Raw genomic sequence first — 18,264 nt, 5'->3', positions numbered from 1 at the left:
CCAGATAAAACCGTTTTGTTTTTAAAATTAAAAGTCTTAAAATGTAAACATTTAACTTATATAATAATATTATATATTATATAATAAAAATATAAAAATATTACATAAATAAATATTATTTAATAAATTTATAAAATGACACAATAACTGCACACAAGATAAATCTTTGTAATTACATGTTACATCCCAGATATAAATATGTTATAACAATGTAATTACAATGCTATTGAATCCAAAATAAAACCGCATTTAAATTAAAAAATGTAACTTATATAATAATATTACATATTATATAATAAAAATATAAACATATCACATAATGTAAATAAGTTGTCATTTAATAGTAATATGTAAATAACTAAATTTTAACAAAAATGTCAGATAGAACCTTATAATTCTAAGGTGATAATATCTCAACAACAAAAAAAAAATGTTTTTGCTGCCATAAAACCTGAACTGGAAGTTTTTGACCAGTCTGTAGATTGGAGTATTATTCAATATTTTTGTCTCATACTGATTAACTATGTCAAAGTTTGTAATTACATCCAAAATAAAAGTAATTACATATGTACTGCATATATTTACATATAAATACACAAATACTGAACATGAAATATACAAAAAGAAGCATTTAAGTTTATAAATATTATCTTGGATGTAACTACAATGTAATAGCAATGTAATTACAATGTAATGGCACAGTAATTAAGTTTGTAATTACATGTGTACTGCGTATGTATTTAACTATAGTACACAAATACTGTACATTAAATATACAAAAACACATTTACCATACTATACTAGATGTCCATACATTGTTATAACAATGTAATTACAAAGTTATTACATAGTAATTATAATGCAATGACAATGTAATTACATCCAAAATAAAAGTAATTATTAATAATTACATATGTAATTACATATGTACTGCGTACATTTACATATAAATACACAAATACTGTACATGAAATATAGAAAAAAAAACATTTAGGTTTATAAATATTATCTTATATGTAATTACAATGTAATAGCAATGTAATTACAATGTAATGACATAGTATTTAAGTAGTTACATGTGTACTGTGTATAATTACGTATACAACTACAAATAACCAAATACTGTACATGCAATTTACAAAGAAACATTTACATTTATAAATATTATCTTGGATGTAACTACAAAGTAGTTACAATGTAATGACACAATAACTGCACACAAGATAAAACTTTGTAATTACATGTTACATACCTGATATAAATGTTTAAATGTTATTACAATGTAATTACAATGCTATTGTATTCAAAATAAAAGTTTGTAATTACATATTATCTCCTTAGAATTATAAGGTTAATGGTTGAACCAGATAAAACCTTTTTGTTTTTAAAATTAAAAGTCTTAAAATGTAAACATTTAACTTATATAATAAATTTATATATTATATAATAAAAATATAAAAATATTACATAAATAAATAAATAAATATTATTTAATAAACGTATAAAAAAACATCACATAATGTAAATAAGTTGTCATTTAATAAGAATATGTAAATAACTAAATGTTAACAAACATGTCAGATAGAACCTTATAAATCTAAGGTGATAATATCTCAACAACAAAAAAAAAATAAGTTTTTGCTGCCATTAAACCTGAACTGGAAGTTTTTGACCAGTCTACAGACTGGAGTATTATTCAATATTTTTGTCTCATACTGATTAACTATGTCAAAGTTTGTAATTAACTATAAAGAGCACCTGCAGATCAGTTACTGGCATTTGAAACAGACAATCAAGTAATGTAGGTATTGCTACTGTAGGACTTTTTATGTTATTTGTCTTATTTTCCTGTCTCATTTTGACTTGCTCCTGAACCTACCCCTACTATCTGTGTAATACTTCCTTTATATGTGATGCATATTTCCATCCATCCTCCAAGCATTGATCAACTTCTTTAGTATCCTCCAATTTTCTAGTCTTATCTCAAGCCTTGGCAAATAACTGAGAAAGTACCAATGTTGACTTCTTACAAAGTATTTCACAGTATTTTAAGAAATACATAAATACAAGACACTAAAGTATTTTGATACAAAATATTAAGCCATTTTCATAAACCCTATCAGATACAAATTATTAAATACTATTTTGTATTTAAAGTACATATTTGAAATCCATGTATCCTGAATACTGTCCATCCCTGAGTGTCAGTATATTGAGCACATTCTTGAGCAATGCAAAACAAAACTTAGGCTCATATAAGGTAATAAGTCAGAGCAGCGTCCAAGCACAAAACATGAACATGCACACTATACTAATCTCACACATGCAGCCAGATCTCAGACTGAAGGCTGAAGCTCTGGGAGCTTCAACCTATTTAAATGGTTAAGAACAGCCCACTATGTTATATGAGTGACGATTTAACCAACCAATCACATTTCGTTTTGTGCCACGCCATGTTTGTGGGCATGAAATTGTCCTCAGAATAACAGTCCGATATGCAGCTTTGCATCATTAACTCACTAACGTCTTGAAAAGTTTACAACAACTCATCAATATTCTAAATGATCTCTCAGCAAGACATATAGGAAATCGCCTTTATGTAATTGCAGACTTTGTTCTGAGAAACATTAATTATTTTGGAGACGCATTTTAACATAAAGATCAATCAGACTGAGGTGACAGGTGACTGAGTGAAAATGTTCTATTCAATAAATGAAAGACTTTGTTGTATTTGCGAGTATCCACAAATAAAAAAACAGATACTGTTTTGAATGATCCCAATGATCCCAACTTCCCTTATCGTTATGACCAAAATGACAAAATATCTGAAAGTTTTCACTGTCAATAGAAAAAAAATGTCATCAATATAAATAATCGTAGCTTTTTTTATCCGCTCAGACTTATTTCCATGTGGACTGATAAAGATTGTTGCACACTTGACAGACACTCGAGAAAATCCTGTATATTTAAACCAGAGGATAATCAGAGGATAACTGAGAATATGCTAAAGTGTTTACACTAAAGTGTACCATACGCATCAGACATTTAGCCAAAGGTCCAAGGCATGGGCAGTGCTTGGTATGACGTCTGAGGTTGAGACTAATACTATACTAACACTCAGATGAAGAAACTGTTGAATAAAGTCATTGTTTTTGTTTTATGTGCACCCAAAAGTATTATCCGAGCTTGATAATATTTTACTATTTAAGGCATATGGTTTGTAATGAGAACCTTTTTTGGTATTTTTCTGTACTTTGAACCTTGCTGTCTATATTTCACCTAAAATATGTCAACTTGTGTTCTGAAGACGAAAGAAGGTCTCAGGGGATTGAAATAACATGAGGATGAGTAATAAACAGGGTGCAAATTACAGGGGAGTTTGGGGGGATAGACCCCTCTAATTAATGCTTGAGTCACCCTGAAGGATGAGAATACAAGTTGTATAGGGCGTCAGCCTATTAATACTATGAAATAGTTTACTCTGATCTGTATTTTAATACTAATGTTAATAATTAAAATAATAGATCATAATAAAAAATAAATATACATTTGACTACCCTTATAATGGTTTATAGTATACCATTGTGAATGCACAATTGCTCCAATCAGACTGTGTGAGAAAAAAATTCATTCAACAGTCTGAAACTGGCAGATCTAGATAGACAACGTATTCACAAGACTGTTTGTGTCTATTTATAGCCTGAAAGTAAAGTCAAATTAGATGCATAGTATGTATAGTTTGACCTACACTAACGTCTGAAATAACAAATGAGAGGATAGCTACTGTAGCTCAAATTACAATAAATATCCCTCAAAACACTAAAACTTAAATATGTTTTATTAATAAATTAGATCATTTAAATAAATACATAAATGACTGAAGCATGTATTACACAAACTAACATTACCGAAAAATTGACCCCCCCCTGATCGTCAATGTATAATTCGCACACTGGTAATAAATATATATTATTTTACAAATACCACTCATTAAACAAAAGTAATACTGTTTAGTCTTGAATGTAAACCTAAAATACCTTTAGAGAGCCATGGGATTGGGTTTTTGTTGTTGATATCTCTGCTTGGTGAGCTGTCGAGGGGTCTGTCCTGCTGATCTGCCAGCTCAAAGTTCAGGATAAACATGATAACTAAACCGTCCTCGTTCTTAACAGGAACCACATCCACAAAGCACGGCAAACATACACCTGCATGAAAAGAAGGAAAAAACACTCTCAAAATAATGGTCACACATTCAAAATCTAAAAAGACACAACATTAATACATGAAGAAACAAGTCCATTAAAGCTTTCATCTTTGTCACCACTAGAGAGCAGCATACAACAACAGTTCCATATACATAGTCTGACGTCAGGATTTAAGTGTATTTATTATTATTATTCACAAGCTCTCCACCTCAGCGGCTATTTGAATCAATGAGGTCTGTGTTAAGGTCGGTGATCACCAGCTTGGCAGTCATCCTGAGCCCTGTTCACGGTGGCATCTGATAGCTGCCTCACATTGGCACTGTGGTTTCTGCTCTCTTACACTGCCAAACCAATCAGCCCCTTTCTGTGCCAGTCTGATGGGCCGGTATTGATGGCCAGCGGTGGTTCACAACAGAGATGAACTCAAGGGCAGACAGGATAACAATAGGCCTGGAAACACATCGCCATCTCGGAGATTAAAGAGTGAAAAACACTCCTCTATGCCTCTGGAAATCATTTCATTCATACGAGCAGTGTAAAACATAAGCGTGGAGAGCAGAACCATCTGCTGCTTAACACCACAATCACCTGCGTCATAATCTTCAGGGTATCAGATACCAGACCAATACAGGTGAGCATAATCGCTAATGTGATGTTGGGAAAAATGATTTTTTTTATTTATTTATTGCTTTTATGTCTCTTTTACTTTTGTATTAAATATATGTATTATCTAGAGATAGATTTACCAAATGTCTTACCAAGTGTGATAAGCTAATTAAGCATGTTTGCACAAGGAGACGCAGCTGACAATAATAATAATATTAATAATTCCTAACATTTATATAGCACTTTTCTAGACACATAAAGGTGTTTGGACCTTTGGAGGGAATCTCCCCATCCACCACCACTGTGCAGTGTCCACCTGGATGACGTGACGGCCGCCATATTGCGCCAGACTGCACCACACACAAGCTGAATGGTGGAGAGGAAACAGTGTGATGAAGCCAATTATCATATGGGGATGGTTGGGTGGCCATGATGGACAGAGGCCAGTGGGCAGATTTGGCCAGGATACCAGGGTTAAACCCCTACTCTTTTTCGAAGGACTTCCTGGGATTTTTAACAATCACAGAGAGTCAGGACCTCGGTTTAACGTCTCATCCAAAACACGGCGCTCATTTAGCAGTACAAAGTCCCAATCAATATACTGGGGTGTTAGGACCCATACAGACCGCAAGTTGAGCACCCCCTGCTAGCCTCACTAATACGACTTACGGCCGCAACCTGGCTTTCCCATGTAGTCTCCCATCCAGATACTGACCGGGCGCAGCCCTACTTAGCTTCAGTGGGTCACCATGTGAGAGTGGCAGAGAGCTAGCTGCCAGCAAGCTGACAGACAACAAAAATTACTTTCACTTCTTGTGTAAGTTTTCCTGTGGAGCAGGGAAGTGAAATGCACCTAAAGTCTCCAAGAGCTGAATGTCTGCAAGGTTTACTATAGATGGAAATTATATTGAGGTCGATCGGGCCTCAAAACATATGCATTCAACTGTTCAGTTCTGGTATACAGAGAAGGGTTGCAGAAAGAGGAAGTATGTTTAGGAGCAACCGCCAAAAGACTGCAGAATGATTGACAAGTGAAGAATTCCACCAAAACTCCACATTTTAAAAGCAGCTGTGTATAAATACTGGAGTCAGGGAAATGTAGGGTGGTTGTGAATCTCCGGAATGTAATTCTTGTATTGCATTGGTGTAATGTGACTCAGAGCTCTGAAACGATTCATTCATTTGTATCTAATAAATTACTAATACTTTTGCATAGAACAAAACACTCTCCTGACCTTTTTATTGAACATGCATGGAATTGGCTGAATATTCCAACAGTGTTATTATACATGCTAAATACAGCAATGATAGTGAAAAACGTAACTACACTGTAAAAAAAAATGCTGGGTTCAACACAATTCCTTCATGTTGTCCAAACACAAATCAATTAAGTTAACGTAATCATTTTTACCAATTTAAGTGAACTTAAAACAATTAATTGTCCACCCAATAAACTTTTTTGTGTTGTGTTGTGTTTGAACAAGCAGCAAAAGTAATTATTTGAGTGCGTGTGACTTGGTTAACTTGCAAACAAAAGCATTTTAAAAGATGCCTGCACACACTTATTAATTGTACATAAAAGAAAAAGGTTACATGAACTCAATTTTATATTAAGCTGACTTTTTTATGTTTGAGTTGAAGCTGATTTCTATTTCCCAGCTTGCTTTCTGTTAGACATTATATCAAATGCAAATTTAGAAATTAAATGTTTTTCCTTAAGATTAACATAAGGAGACTTTTTGTGTTGCTTTATTTTTGGGATTTAAAAAGGTTTTGTTTTAAAGGGCACCTATTTTACCCCCTTTTTCAAGATGGAAGATCAGTCTTTTGTGTCTCCAGAATGTGTCTGTAAAGTTTCAGCTCAAAACACTCATCAAATTATTTATTATTCCTTTCAGAATATTGGATTTTCTGCTTTAAACACAATGTAGCTGTTTTTGTTTCGCTGTGACTTTAATACTAGTTCTCCCCACCCACCGTTCCCACGTGCCTGTCAAAGTGTGCCTCAATTTCTGTCTCGGCTGCGTCAGATAAACAACACAGTGACAGACATGAAGGAAGCAGATCTCACGTAACGTTTATGAGAAATACTATAGTAAGAACTCCACAAAATTTGTTGTGGAGTTAATTCAAGCCTTTCAATGAGTAACACACAATGTTGTTACAAAGTTCACGCACACACACAGACACACAGCAGACACACACACAGCGCACACGTTTAACTTTGCACTGTTTTTGCATGGCAAATGTGACAGAATACACCTTAATATCCACTGCTGTATGGATATCCGTTATGTTAATCTACAAAATAAACCTGAATTAACATCCACAAACTGGGATTGACAAATTAAAGATGGTAAAATCAGTGTAATTCATTACAAAGATGCGCTGTTTTAAAAACAATTCAAACTTGTAAAACGTTTTCTTGATCACATTTGATGATGATTGATGATCACAGCGAGCTGAACAAATCTTTTAACCCCAGTTGCTTTGCGCATATCATGTCTTGTTGATATGATTATATGTGTCACTACAGAGACATGTTAATACGCGGCTGTCAATCAATTCGGGCGAGTGGGGAAACCGCACTCCTACATCACTTTATGATGAGCCTTAAAATGGGAGGGATTTGGATCCTATTTTAACGTCTGAAAATTAAAAAAAGGGACTTATTGTCTTTATAGTCACCCCAATATGACTGTGGACACACTATACCTGCACACAGTTCTGTCCAAACAAAAGATGATTTTCATCATAGGTGCCTTTAAAGTCCCCATGAACTGGAAGCTGCATCCATAATTTATAATTTTTTTTTTTTGTGTTGTGACGCAGTTCCTAGAGAAATGGAATATCAAATGAGAAAAAAGTGGGCGTGGCTGTTTTTTTTCCCTGCAATACTGAATGGATGTAGTAAAGTAGGCATACCATTCAGAAAGTGTTTGGGGGACAGACACCTCCTCCCCACTATTTCTGTTTGTTGTCAAAACTGACAGTTGGAGCAGCATGATTAAACATCATAAACAACCCCATTTGCTAAGATATACATAATCTGACAATTTAACTGAAAAAAGGAAGTGAATTTAGATTTCAATTTAAGATTAGAAGGGTAAACTATTTTTTTTTCTTAATGACATGCACATATGAATTGTTCACCACAAAACTGACAATGTGGGCTACAAAAATTCATATGGTTAGTTTTGATTTCTTTAGGGCTGAGATTACCATTGTGGTGAAGAGTAGAGCTTGTGGTTTAGTTAAGGATGGGCATAAATAAATGGAATATACTGAATGATTCATAACTATTAGTCTCTTTGATGGCTGCATTATAACATGCGACTGCCAACTCACACACCTCAGTTCCTCTGTAAATCCTCTTATTCATACCAGCGGTGTAAAACACAAGCAGGGAGAGCAGAACCATCTGCTGCTTAACACCAGAATCACCTGCGTCATAATCTTCAGGGTATCAGATACCAGACCAATACAAGTAAGAATGAATGCAAAGGTTTTTTAATACAAGTTAAAAGCAATTTATTTTGAAATCTACTAGTGAAAAACATAAACGTGTGACTTGGTCATGATGCAAGACTTAAAGAGATGCACACACACCTTCCCACTGAAACTCATGCTATAATTTGCAAATGTCAAGAAATGCATGTTTACATTCGTGCAAAAAAGGCTTTCATTCGCAATACTGAATCTGATTTTGACTTTTTCAGCACCAAGGACAGAGGCAGAGGCAACTATCAGGACAGGGGAGGTTAATGCCACCAGAGGAAATTGTATTGTTTTCGTAAGAACATAAGCGGCGTAGAAAACTGAAATTAATAATGGGATTTAGTGACTCTAAAGCCTGACACACCCCCTCATCTTCATCATCCTTCTCTCCACAACATTCTCTTGTCGATCATGAGGATGCGGGTTTAGATGGACTATCATTTTCATCCTCCTGGGCTTTCAGCTCGCTATTGCAGAAAACCATGCAACGGGAAAGTCACAAGTTGTTTTTGTAAGAAGTGGTGCTTTTAGAAAGGCTAACTGAGAAAACATTTAAACTGTATTTCAATGTCATGGTCAATCTCTGAGGATTCTCATTTGCAGATTAACAAAAAATGCCCTGATGTACATATACTGGAGTTTTATATTTCATCTAGAGGTCTTTGTGGAATTTGAGGCATTCTCTGCTAAATTCACAGAGCTGATTTAAATATGGTCAACTGAGTTAAACAGACTTTATACCACCAATACTAATAAAAAAAAGTTTGACTTTTGTTTCACTTTATTGGTATCTGATGTCTGTGTTTACATGAATCCTTGTTCAAAATGATTCTGTTGGTGATCACTTTACTATCAACATGGTTGATCCTCTGGATTTGAATGGTTATGCTATTAATATTGTTTTGCACAACATTTGATTCAACGGATAAATATTAAAAAAATAAAATCACTTTTTATTTAATCTACAATTTGTTTCAAATAACACTTTAACTACTCCACCAAGAAAAAGAAATTGGATTGCATTTCTTAACTCCTAATGTTGCAAGATAACACACTCAATGCATTTTCTTTCAACACATCCCATAATGTCTAAAATATCAGCCTCTACCAAATGGTTGATATGTGGGTTTAGGGTAAAAGTACTGAAATGAATACATATACTATAAAAAAAATCTGAAAATATGAAGTGTAAGACCTATTTATTTAAAAAAAAATTCAAAATAAAATATTTTTGAATACTAAATCATCTTTATTTTTGAAGTATGCCATAAAATATTTCAGATTCTCATTTAACATGTTTTCTTGTTTTGTTTTCCTCAATAAAACCAAAATCAAGTATAGTAGTGCAACAGGATTATGTTGATTTTTTGTAAACCAACAATGCTGTGTGTAAACCATTATATAAAACAGTCGTTCTTTAAATGACTTTAACAGTCATTATTTAAAACAGTCAAAATATGATCAACTATTTGCTATTGCAGACAGTTAAACATCACCAAAAGCTATATTTGTGCTATACTTGTCAACTTTTCATTTTGGTTACTAGAAATGCTAGAAATCTCATATCTAAAGATGTTTAGATGCAGGTTAGATGTCCAAGTATAGTGGGTATCTGATTAACAGTCTCAAAACTCATGCAAAAAACTAGAAATTGTATGATTTTATGTGGATTTTTGCGATTACATGTGTGAAACAAGTTCTGTTCTGTGCAAAATGTGAATTAAAAATTACTGATATTGAATCAACATTTGACTCACTTAATGAACTAAATGTTCCATGTCAATGAATCATTGTTTAAATGACCATGTACACACTGTTATACAAATATGGATGGAATGAGCCTAACTGCTCAACCTTGTTCTTTACCTGCATAAAATGTTTGAACATCCATTTCCTGTGAGTAATAGTATTGTCACATTCACCAGCGATCTTACCACCATAAGATCGCTGGAATACATTCACATTCACATGAACTACAAATCCACCATCTTATGGACCACATATTCAGTCATGCAACCCACACACACACCTGCTCAAAGCCTCCACTGATTAGACAGTCTCAGCTGAATCCACTCATGAGGTGATTACAAGCACTATAAGGACAGCACAAACACACACATCTGAGTCTTGTCTACTCTTTATGTGACTCTACAACATGTTTTTCTTTGTTTTGCTTTGCTGTGTTTTGCTCCTCGTTTATTTGTTTATTCCTGTCTGCTGCCTACCTGTACTGACCATCTGCCTGTTCTTCGACTACGATTCCGGATTGCCCGTATACAGTACATCTGTTTGCTCCTGTGTTGACTGTTGCTTGCCTGACCATTCTGTTCAATAAATCCTGCATTTGGATCAGCACCCCTGTTGTCAGCGTCACATCCCTGGTTACAAGTATACAGTAAAGCAAAACATATATAATATGGTGATAACTATACACATTCTGCACATTTCCATCCATAGGATGTTATTGTTTTTACAAAAGTCTAACTGCACAATGTTGCCCTGAGGCAACAAATGAAAAACTACCATTTTAGTATTTAGATAATAATAAAACGTGTGTTTTTTAATGAAACATGCTTCTTCACATATCCATGCACACCACACATATTTTTAATATATAGATATTTAAATATGTTAAAAAGTGTAATCTATCTTGCATTCCACTTGCAGTGTGCTCAAGCAAGCATGGTGCCAAAAATGGTTCTTTTGCCCCCAGAAGAAAAGTCAAACCCACACCAACCTCAATTTTCATCGGTCACCAACTTATTATTAGACTTTTTTGTGATATTTTATTTTTAATCATTATTGGAGTTTTGTGTGCCAAAAAACTGGTTTGTTGCCTGAAAGCAACACCACGCCTTAGAGGGTTAAAGCAAATCATCTGATTTATCACATAATGCTCGTATTTGGGATACAAGTCACTTCTAAAATTTTGATGGCCCTGTTATTTTGTGACTTTTTTTTTGTTGTTGTTTTTGTTTTTAAATAAATTACAGAGACCAAGATTAAAGTTGTTCTGTTTGGGTCTGCATAAGATGTCAATACTTTTCGTAACTGTGGCTGTCACTACCTGCAGAAGCATCTTTATTTGCTAAATAAACTCCCATAATTTACCTAACAGCATGAAACACTAAAAGGTTAACTGATAACTGAATTTAGATTGTGTGTACTTGGGATATATCAACTCTGATCCTTTCACTTTCTGTGCCACTGAGATGGCAAAAATCTATTGTTTATCGGTACAAATTACATATATATTTGCAGTTCCACTCTAAATGTTTTAAAAGGGGTTTCCAAAAGGAACTTTGAAGACCATTATAATAATCTGTATAGTGTTTATAGCGTTCCTAAAATAGAGCATGATTTATGCAATGAAATGACTGCATAAATGTTGACAGTTATTTATGGAACCATAGATGAAGATGCAGGTTCACACTCTTAAAAATAAAGCTTCTTTATTGTTATTGATGGTGCTAAGAAAAACATTTACCACAAAACCTTTTGATTGCTCAAATATTTCTTTGTAGAATAAAAATGGTTCTTTAGATTTGTGAATGTTGTTTAAAGTAAGTAAAAATATTCAAAAACTGTTTACTAAATGTTTCTTTGGGGAACCATAAATGGGTCTGCTGTTGTAATGTAATGTAATATAATGTAATGTGTATTTATATATCGCATGTATCGTGTCTGGCCGTAGACCCAAAGTGCTTCACGATCTTGAGGGGGGTCTCTTCACACCACCAGCATCCATTTGGATGATGCGACGGCAGCCACAGGACAACGATGCCAGTGTGTTCACTACACACCAGCCATAGGTGGAGTGGAGAAACAGTGATACAGACATTTTGGTGGATGGGGATGATTGGGAGGCCATGATGGGTAAGGCCCGATGGAGGGAATTTGGTTAGGTCACCGGGGTTACACCCTCTTTACAAGAAGTGGTATGGGATTTTTAATGACCACAGAGAGTCAGGACCTCGGTTTAACATCTCATCCGAAAGACGTAGAAACATCTTTTTGGAACCTTTGTATGTAATAACGTAGATGGGCTATTATTTTTTTCATGTGCTTTTATCTTGATATTAATGAACATAAGACAGAAAATAATAATTTTTAATAGGTTACAGGAATACAAACTGACCTATTTAAAAAGCTTTTTGTGACCTTGGTCAATCATGAAGGCTCTAATTTGCAGATTATCAAGGCACTCAGTATGTTTATGTCTGCAAAATTCATAAAAGCTAAATTAAATAGGGTAAACTGACTTAAACAGAGCTAAGAATATCAGGAGTAATTGGTTTGAATAAGTCTGACAAATCTACTAAATGAATAAACAGATTCTGTCAGAGCCGCTTCTAAATCAACACTCATTTACTGAACTTCGGCTTCCACAAGAATGAATCATTTCTTGGGTTTTTCCATTAGGATGTGCTTTTTGAGTATGCAGTACCTTGTATTTCTCCAAGTCATTTTTTGAGCACTTCAAACTTCATGCATGTAAAAAAAAAATTGAAAATCGAATGCAATTTTATTGATATATATATAGCTCTATATGCAAAATAAATCTATTGCAACTATTTTTAAACCTCTATCGCATGGGGTTGCCATATGGCAACATGATATTTATGTTCATTTCCCTGCCACTGTTTCTTTAAGACTAACTTTAATTTTTTTGTTGTTGGAAAGAGATGACGTTAGTGTAGCTAATGATGTGTTTTGATTAAGTCACGTCACCTGCAGTGTTTTTCTGTAGCGCAATTTATGACAGACTGCCGTTTATTGTGAGTAGTTGCTAAAATGCAAATGCAAACATCAATATCCAGTAAGTTATGATGACATATTCACAACTCAAATGTTTTTTTTTATCAAATTAGTTTTTTGTAAATCAAATGTATGTGTTGCCAAATGACAACACTGTGCAATAGTGGAACGTGCAATATTGCAATGGGTTAGCTAGCTAGCAAGGTCAGCTGTGATCTTTTAAGTCGTAACAATAACCACATGAATGCTAGTAATATAATGGTGATTAGTTGTATGTTAATGACATTTGCTTTATGGATAAAATCTAGTTTTAATGGAAATACTACTTTTGAATAGATACAAATACAGGGAACAGTGTATTAGCTAGCACCACCATGGTCTATGGTAAGTGAAACAAGAAAAGTACAGAACTGGCTCTTCCTGCAGATGAAAGTGAGGATGAGATGGGTTTTAGTGACCATGAGAATGATGCAGACTGGACATTTGATAGAGACAGTTCAGGTAAGTTAGCTCCGAGGCAGATAAGACAGGCGTAGTATAGTATATACCATAATATAGAAACATTGCTACATTATTCTGATGCATCTGGATATAGCAGACTTGTTATTTATTTGTTATAATATTTACTGGGGAAAATATTTATATGTACTGTATGTTGTATACATGATAATACAATTTTATGATTGTTTTCAATAATATTCAGCAAAAAAGAATGGAATAAATGAAAGCTGTTGGAATATCAGTTGTTGGAAAGTATATATAAGGTGTTATTTTTAAGTTCTGTGTTAAAGCTTATAAGACTGCAACACCAATTAAATAATTTCAAACAACAAAATTATTAATTATAAGGAAAGTTTTCAATTTAAAATTTCTAAGTTGGATCCATTGTTGGACGTTCAGAATCATAAAGTACCTTATAAAAATTTTCTTTTACAGCACTTCAAGTTAAGCCATTTTAAGAAAAGAAAAACAGTCAAATATTTTTAATATAGATTTATCATAATGCGTGCTGTAGAGGGATAAAAATCTGACACACACACACACACACACACACACAAACAAAAAGAAAAATTAATTTTCCTGCAAAAATCTAGAAAGAATGAATTTTAAAAATGGTCAAATGAACAGTAATCTTTGAAGCAGAAAGTTAGAATATGTAATAAGCAAACACACACTGGCCAAGGGACGTGTAACTTGATGAATTGCATGCAAATTCTGCTGAAATTTGCACTGTGTTGTCTGAAAGCTCATTCAACTCAATTGTTTGATTGTTGGGCAGGTATTTATTCTTTGAAACATCTGATGTAGCCTTATATTTCCCGAATGTGTCCTTACTTTCTATTCTTCCAATCTACTCGCTGAATTTGAATATCACAATAAAGCAAATTGCATGCAAATTTAAGTAATACCCTGAGGTTTGAGCTGAACTGCTGGCATATTCGTGACAAACAGCAGCTACCAGGCTGCTGGAGTTCAGATTACACTGCCAGCTCTGAAAATACCTCGGAACTTGAGCAGTGAAACAAATTTCGAACCCATGGGATGTGATGAACACAATGTAGTCAGTAAATCAATATAAAAAAGGGCTTAAATAAAATGCTCTTCCAGGAAATCAACATCCAAATATAAACTAAGAAATTAAAGAGGTTAAAGCAACTCTGGACTAGATGATTTAAAGATGACTGCAAACACATTAGCAACATTATAAGAGTTCACATATAATATAATATATAACAAATATAATATAACAAAATTTTTTTGTCACTATAATGCTATGGTTAGGTTATAGGATGCAAATGAAACCAAAGTCAATGAGGACTACAGCATCTGGAATGTAAGAAACTCCAAACTCAGCTGAACGCAGAGGAGGACTTTCTGACTAGACTTTCCTTTGAGAGTTCAGGAATGAAGAACGGACATTTCAATAATTAACTCCCAGAGATGGTTTCAGTCATTACTCTGTCTAAATATAGCAGAGGAGGCCATTACCAGAGTATGAAGACTAATGAACAGGGTCATCCTGTGTCTTCTGCCTTGATCAGAGGTTTTCCATTGGTCCTCTCCTTGCTACACTCACAAATGGGTCAGGCTTTGTATTTTTGCATTATTCAGCAGAAAACATTGGTATGTTGTATATTGCTATTGTCATATTTCATTTGGGCTTTCACTCCAAAATGACAGCAATTTCAACTTTGAAAAGGGGGTCATTCTTGAAAAAAGTGCACTTTTTAAAAATATCATTATTTTATCAGTGTAAAAAGCAAAAACATGATTGTGTGACAGTATATTGTGCATGTAGATTACATGTTCAGTCTGTAGACGCCCGTTTTTTGTTTTTTTTGGCACTTTTGCCTATATTTGGGATATGCCATTATATCAACTCAGGCTCATTCTGAAAACTGTACTGCTATACACATTTCTGGAGAGTGCTAAAAACGTCCCAGGAGCTACGTTTTTTGTAGTTTTGTTTTCGCAAATCCACCAGAGGGCGTTGTGTATGCTTTTTGAGGTCTCAAATTTCTCCTGCAGTGCCATTTGCACCTGCTGTTCTCGTGTAAATCCACCAGAGGCCGCTGTTGGCTGACTGACTGACTGACTACCTGATCGACTGGCCGACCCACCGATTGATGCGCCAAGACAGTTTTAAAAAGCCATCCAGAAAAATAAAAGTCCCCTGAATTTGACCACGTTTTCGGATGATTTTACCACATTCTCACCTTGTTATTTACTTTTTTTTTTTTTTTCGGCTTGTGATTTTGTCTGGAACTGTTCTTCGCCAGACTTAAACCTCGTTGTTGTGATCAACTCTTCTGCGTCTCAAGTCCACTAACGTGTATGCTAACTGGACAAAATGGTAACAGCGGGAAAGCTGTCCATACGAAGGTAAGCGGTCAACTGGTAAGCAGAATTGAATTAATATTTTAGGAGAAAACAGCTTTATTTGATGTGCGCTGGTATCTTTAAGGTTTTTTGCAGAACTTTTACATTTAAAGTTACAGTAAATACACATACCATGAAAGGTAACATCTGCAACATCCATCAAAAAAACAAACAAATGTTATATCAATTCGTGGTAGCTTAGGTTTGCTAAATAATAACAAAAAATGAACGGTTTCTTGGATATAATTGCATATGAAACTAAATGGCTCATCGTTAATATCATAAAAGTGGTCCATACATTATATTTCAGAATGTTAGTTAGTTGGTTGTATATTGTCCCGCAATTAGGAAATTTTAGTGGAAAATATATTATACAGATAAGATATTATATCAACATAGCCTGATACAAAGAATAATTACTTATCTTTTTTGTATAATGTATAAAAACACATACACATATATAGACAAAGTTATCACTGATTGACATTCTGATTGACTCTGAAATAAAATCACTTCCATCAGATTCTGTATCTCCTGCGAGAGGCTAAGAGATCATAAGCACATCATGGAATACATGGGATGGGTTGCTGGGGATTCTTTTTGCCTTGTTTAAAGTACATTGCTCATACAGAGTCTGGGTGCTGGTAAAATATTTTAGATCCCTTTTTTTGCTGTTCTGACAATAATCAAAATTTATTATTCATTTTTTGAGACTAATTATTGTACCAGGTTAATAAACCATATCTGTAGACACTCTCTAACATGGGCTGATAAAAGAAATACATAATTTTCTTATTAACTCCATAGAACCACAATCTGCACAAATAAATAAGGACTTTCCTCACAATTTGAAAGAAATTGTACCCTTCGTGTTCACAACAAAGAGCAATTAGAATTTTCTGACTGATTCCTCATAAAGGCATGCAACAATGTAATTACATGAGAAGTGAAGTAACGAGAAATTAATGATATCATTATTTTAATTATTCAGAATTTATCAAATATAAGGCTGAAAAGAATAAGGTTCTATGATATCTCATTTAGGTTAAAAAGATGTTAGCAAAGTTTGAAAATGAGAGTTCCTATTAAAAAAGACATGCCCAGATCATTTAGTTGAGGAGCACAGTCTGCCCCACGGGTCATCATTAAGTGATAATCTGCAATGGCTTACAGCTCACAGTCATTTCCTCATGGTTAGCCCTCTTAGGACCATCGGGGTTTCTAGAGGAATGGGCGTACACTAATTGAGTGACTTTGGAATTGCTCTTTTGTGTGGGAAGATTACTGGTGAAACCGCCATTAGTTCCAAGCTTTGCTTTCAACGTCCTTCCCAAGGACTCTCTTCAGAGGCAAGAGTGCTTTTACAGTTATTGGTGCACTGGGTAACATAATGAGAAGCAGTATTTCTTGAGATTCATGAAACAAAACTGTTATTTATGCTGATTATAACAGTTTTCCAATCAGAAATAGATTTCTGTAGGTTTTGAATATGTCCCATGGCCTTTCTGTGTTTTGCAAAAATTTGCCGAAGCATCATTATCCTTCAAAGTTACCTCAGAGGAGTTCTCCGGGTGTCCTTCCAGCAGGTAATTTGTGCAGAAACTTCCAGCAGTCCTCTCCAGACTGTAGGACGTTATTACAGACTACGACACCTTCATTACCTCACATTAGTTTTCGGTAATAAATGAGCCTCTGGACTACAGCCATCAACACATTTGTAACATCTCCACATCTTCTTCTATTTATGCGTTAGAGTAACTAAAAAAATCCAAAAGCACAGTCCTGCGGCTGATTCACTCTCAAGGGTTGTTTTGGGTTGCCTTATTCAAAAAAGCGCATCTCCTTCACTATCATTATTATGATTTTTTTAAAATATATGTATTATCTATGTGGAATATATTTAATTCTAAGCATTTAGATGGCTCCCGTCTTATTAGGAGCTGAACAGACAAAGAGAAGAAAGCACATTTTCAAATGCTACAAATTTGTTAGTATTGGTGTGATTGTAAAGTATGCTTTTGACACATGCTTGTTTGTATGTTTGCACTGACACTGAACGTACATTATAAACATAAAATACATCATCTAAAACATAAATGTTTTATGTATGAACTACACACAGTTGGATGTTTAGAGACCAGCCATTCATAGAATTAACAGATTTATTTACTATTTCTAAAAACATATGAATTAATAAAGAGCCCCTGTTATGGGGTTTTGAAAGTTTGAGGTTTAAATCTGAAAGTGCACCTTGTTTAAAACTATTGATTCTTTAATGAAATATTTGACTCAGAGTCGAATAAATGAATCATGTTGG

At 34.1% G+C, this 18,264-nt stretch overlaps 1 protein-coding gene across 1 annotated transcript in view; it reads right to left on the bottom strand.

Annotated features, from left to right (window-relative positions):
- Positions 1 to 18,264, bottom strand: part of kcnh2a (potassium voltage-gated channel, subfamily H (eag-related), member 2a) — a 97,877-nt gene that overhangs the window by 72,427 nt on the left and 7,186 nt on the right. Inside the window, exon 3 of the mRNA XM_056475487.1 lies at positions 4,038 to 4,205. Within this exon, the coding sequence (XP_056331462.1) occupies positions 4,038 to 4,205 (168 nt within the window). The remainder of the gene's footprint in view (positions 1 to 4,037; positions 4,206 to 18,264) is intronic.

Source organism: Danio aesculapii, chromosome 2, assembly GCF_903798145.1.
Source record: "Danio aesculapii chromosome 2, fDanAes4.1, whole genome shotgun sequence".
Taxonomy (NCBI): domain Eukaryota; kingdom Metazoa; phylum Chordata; class Actinopteri; order Cypriniformes; family Danionidae; genus Danio; species Danio aesculapii.
This window is presented reverse-complemented; position numbering and strand designations above follow the sequence as displayed.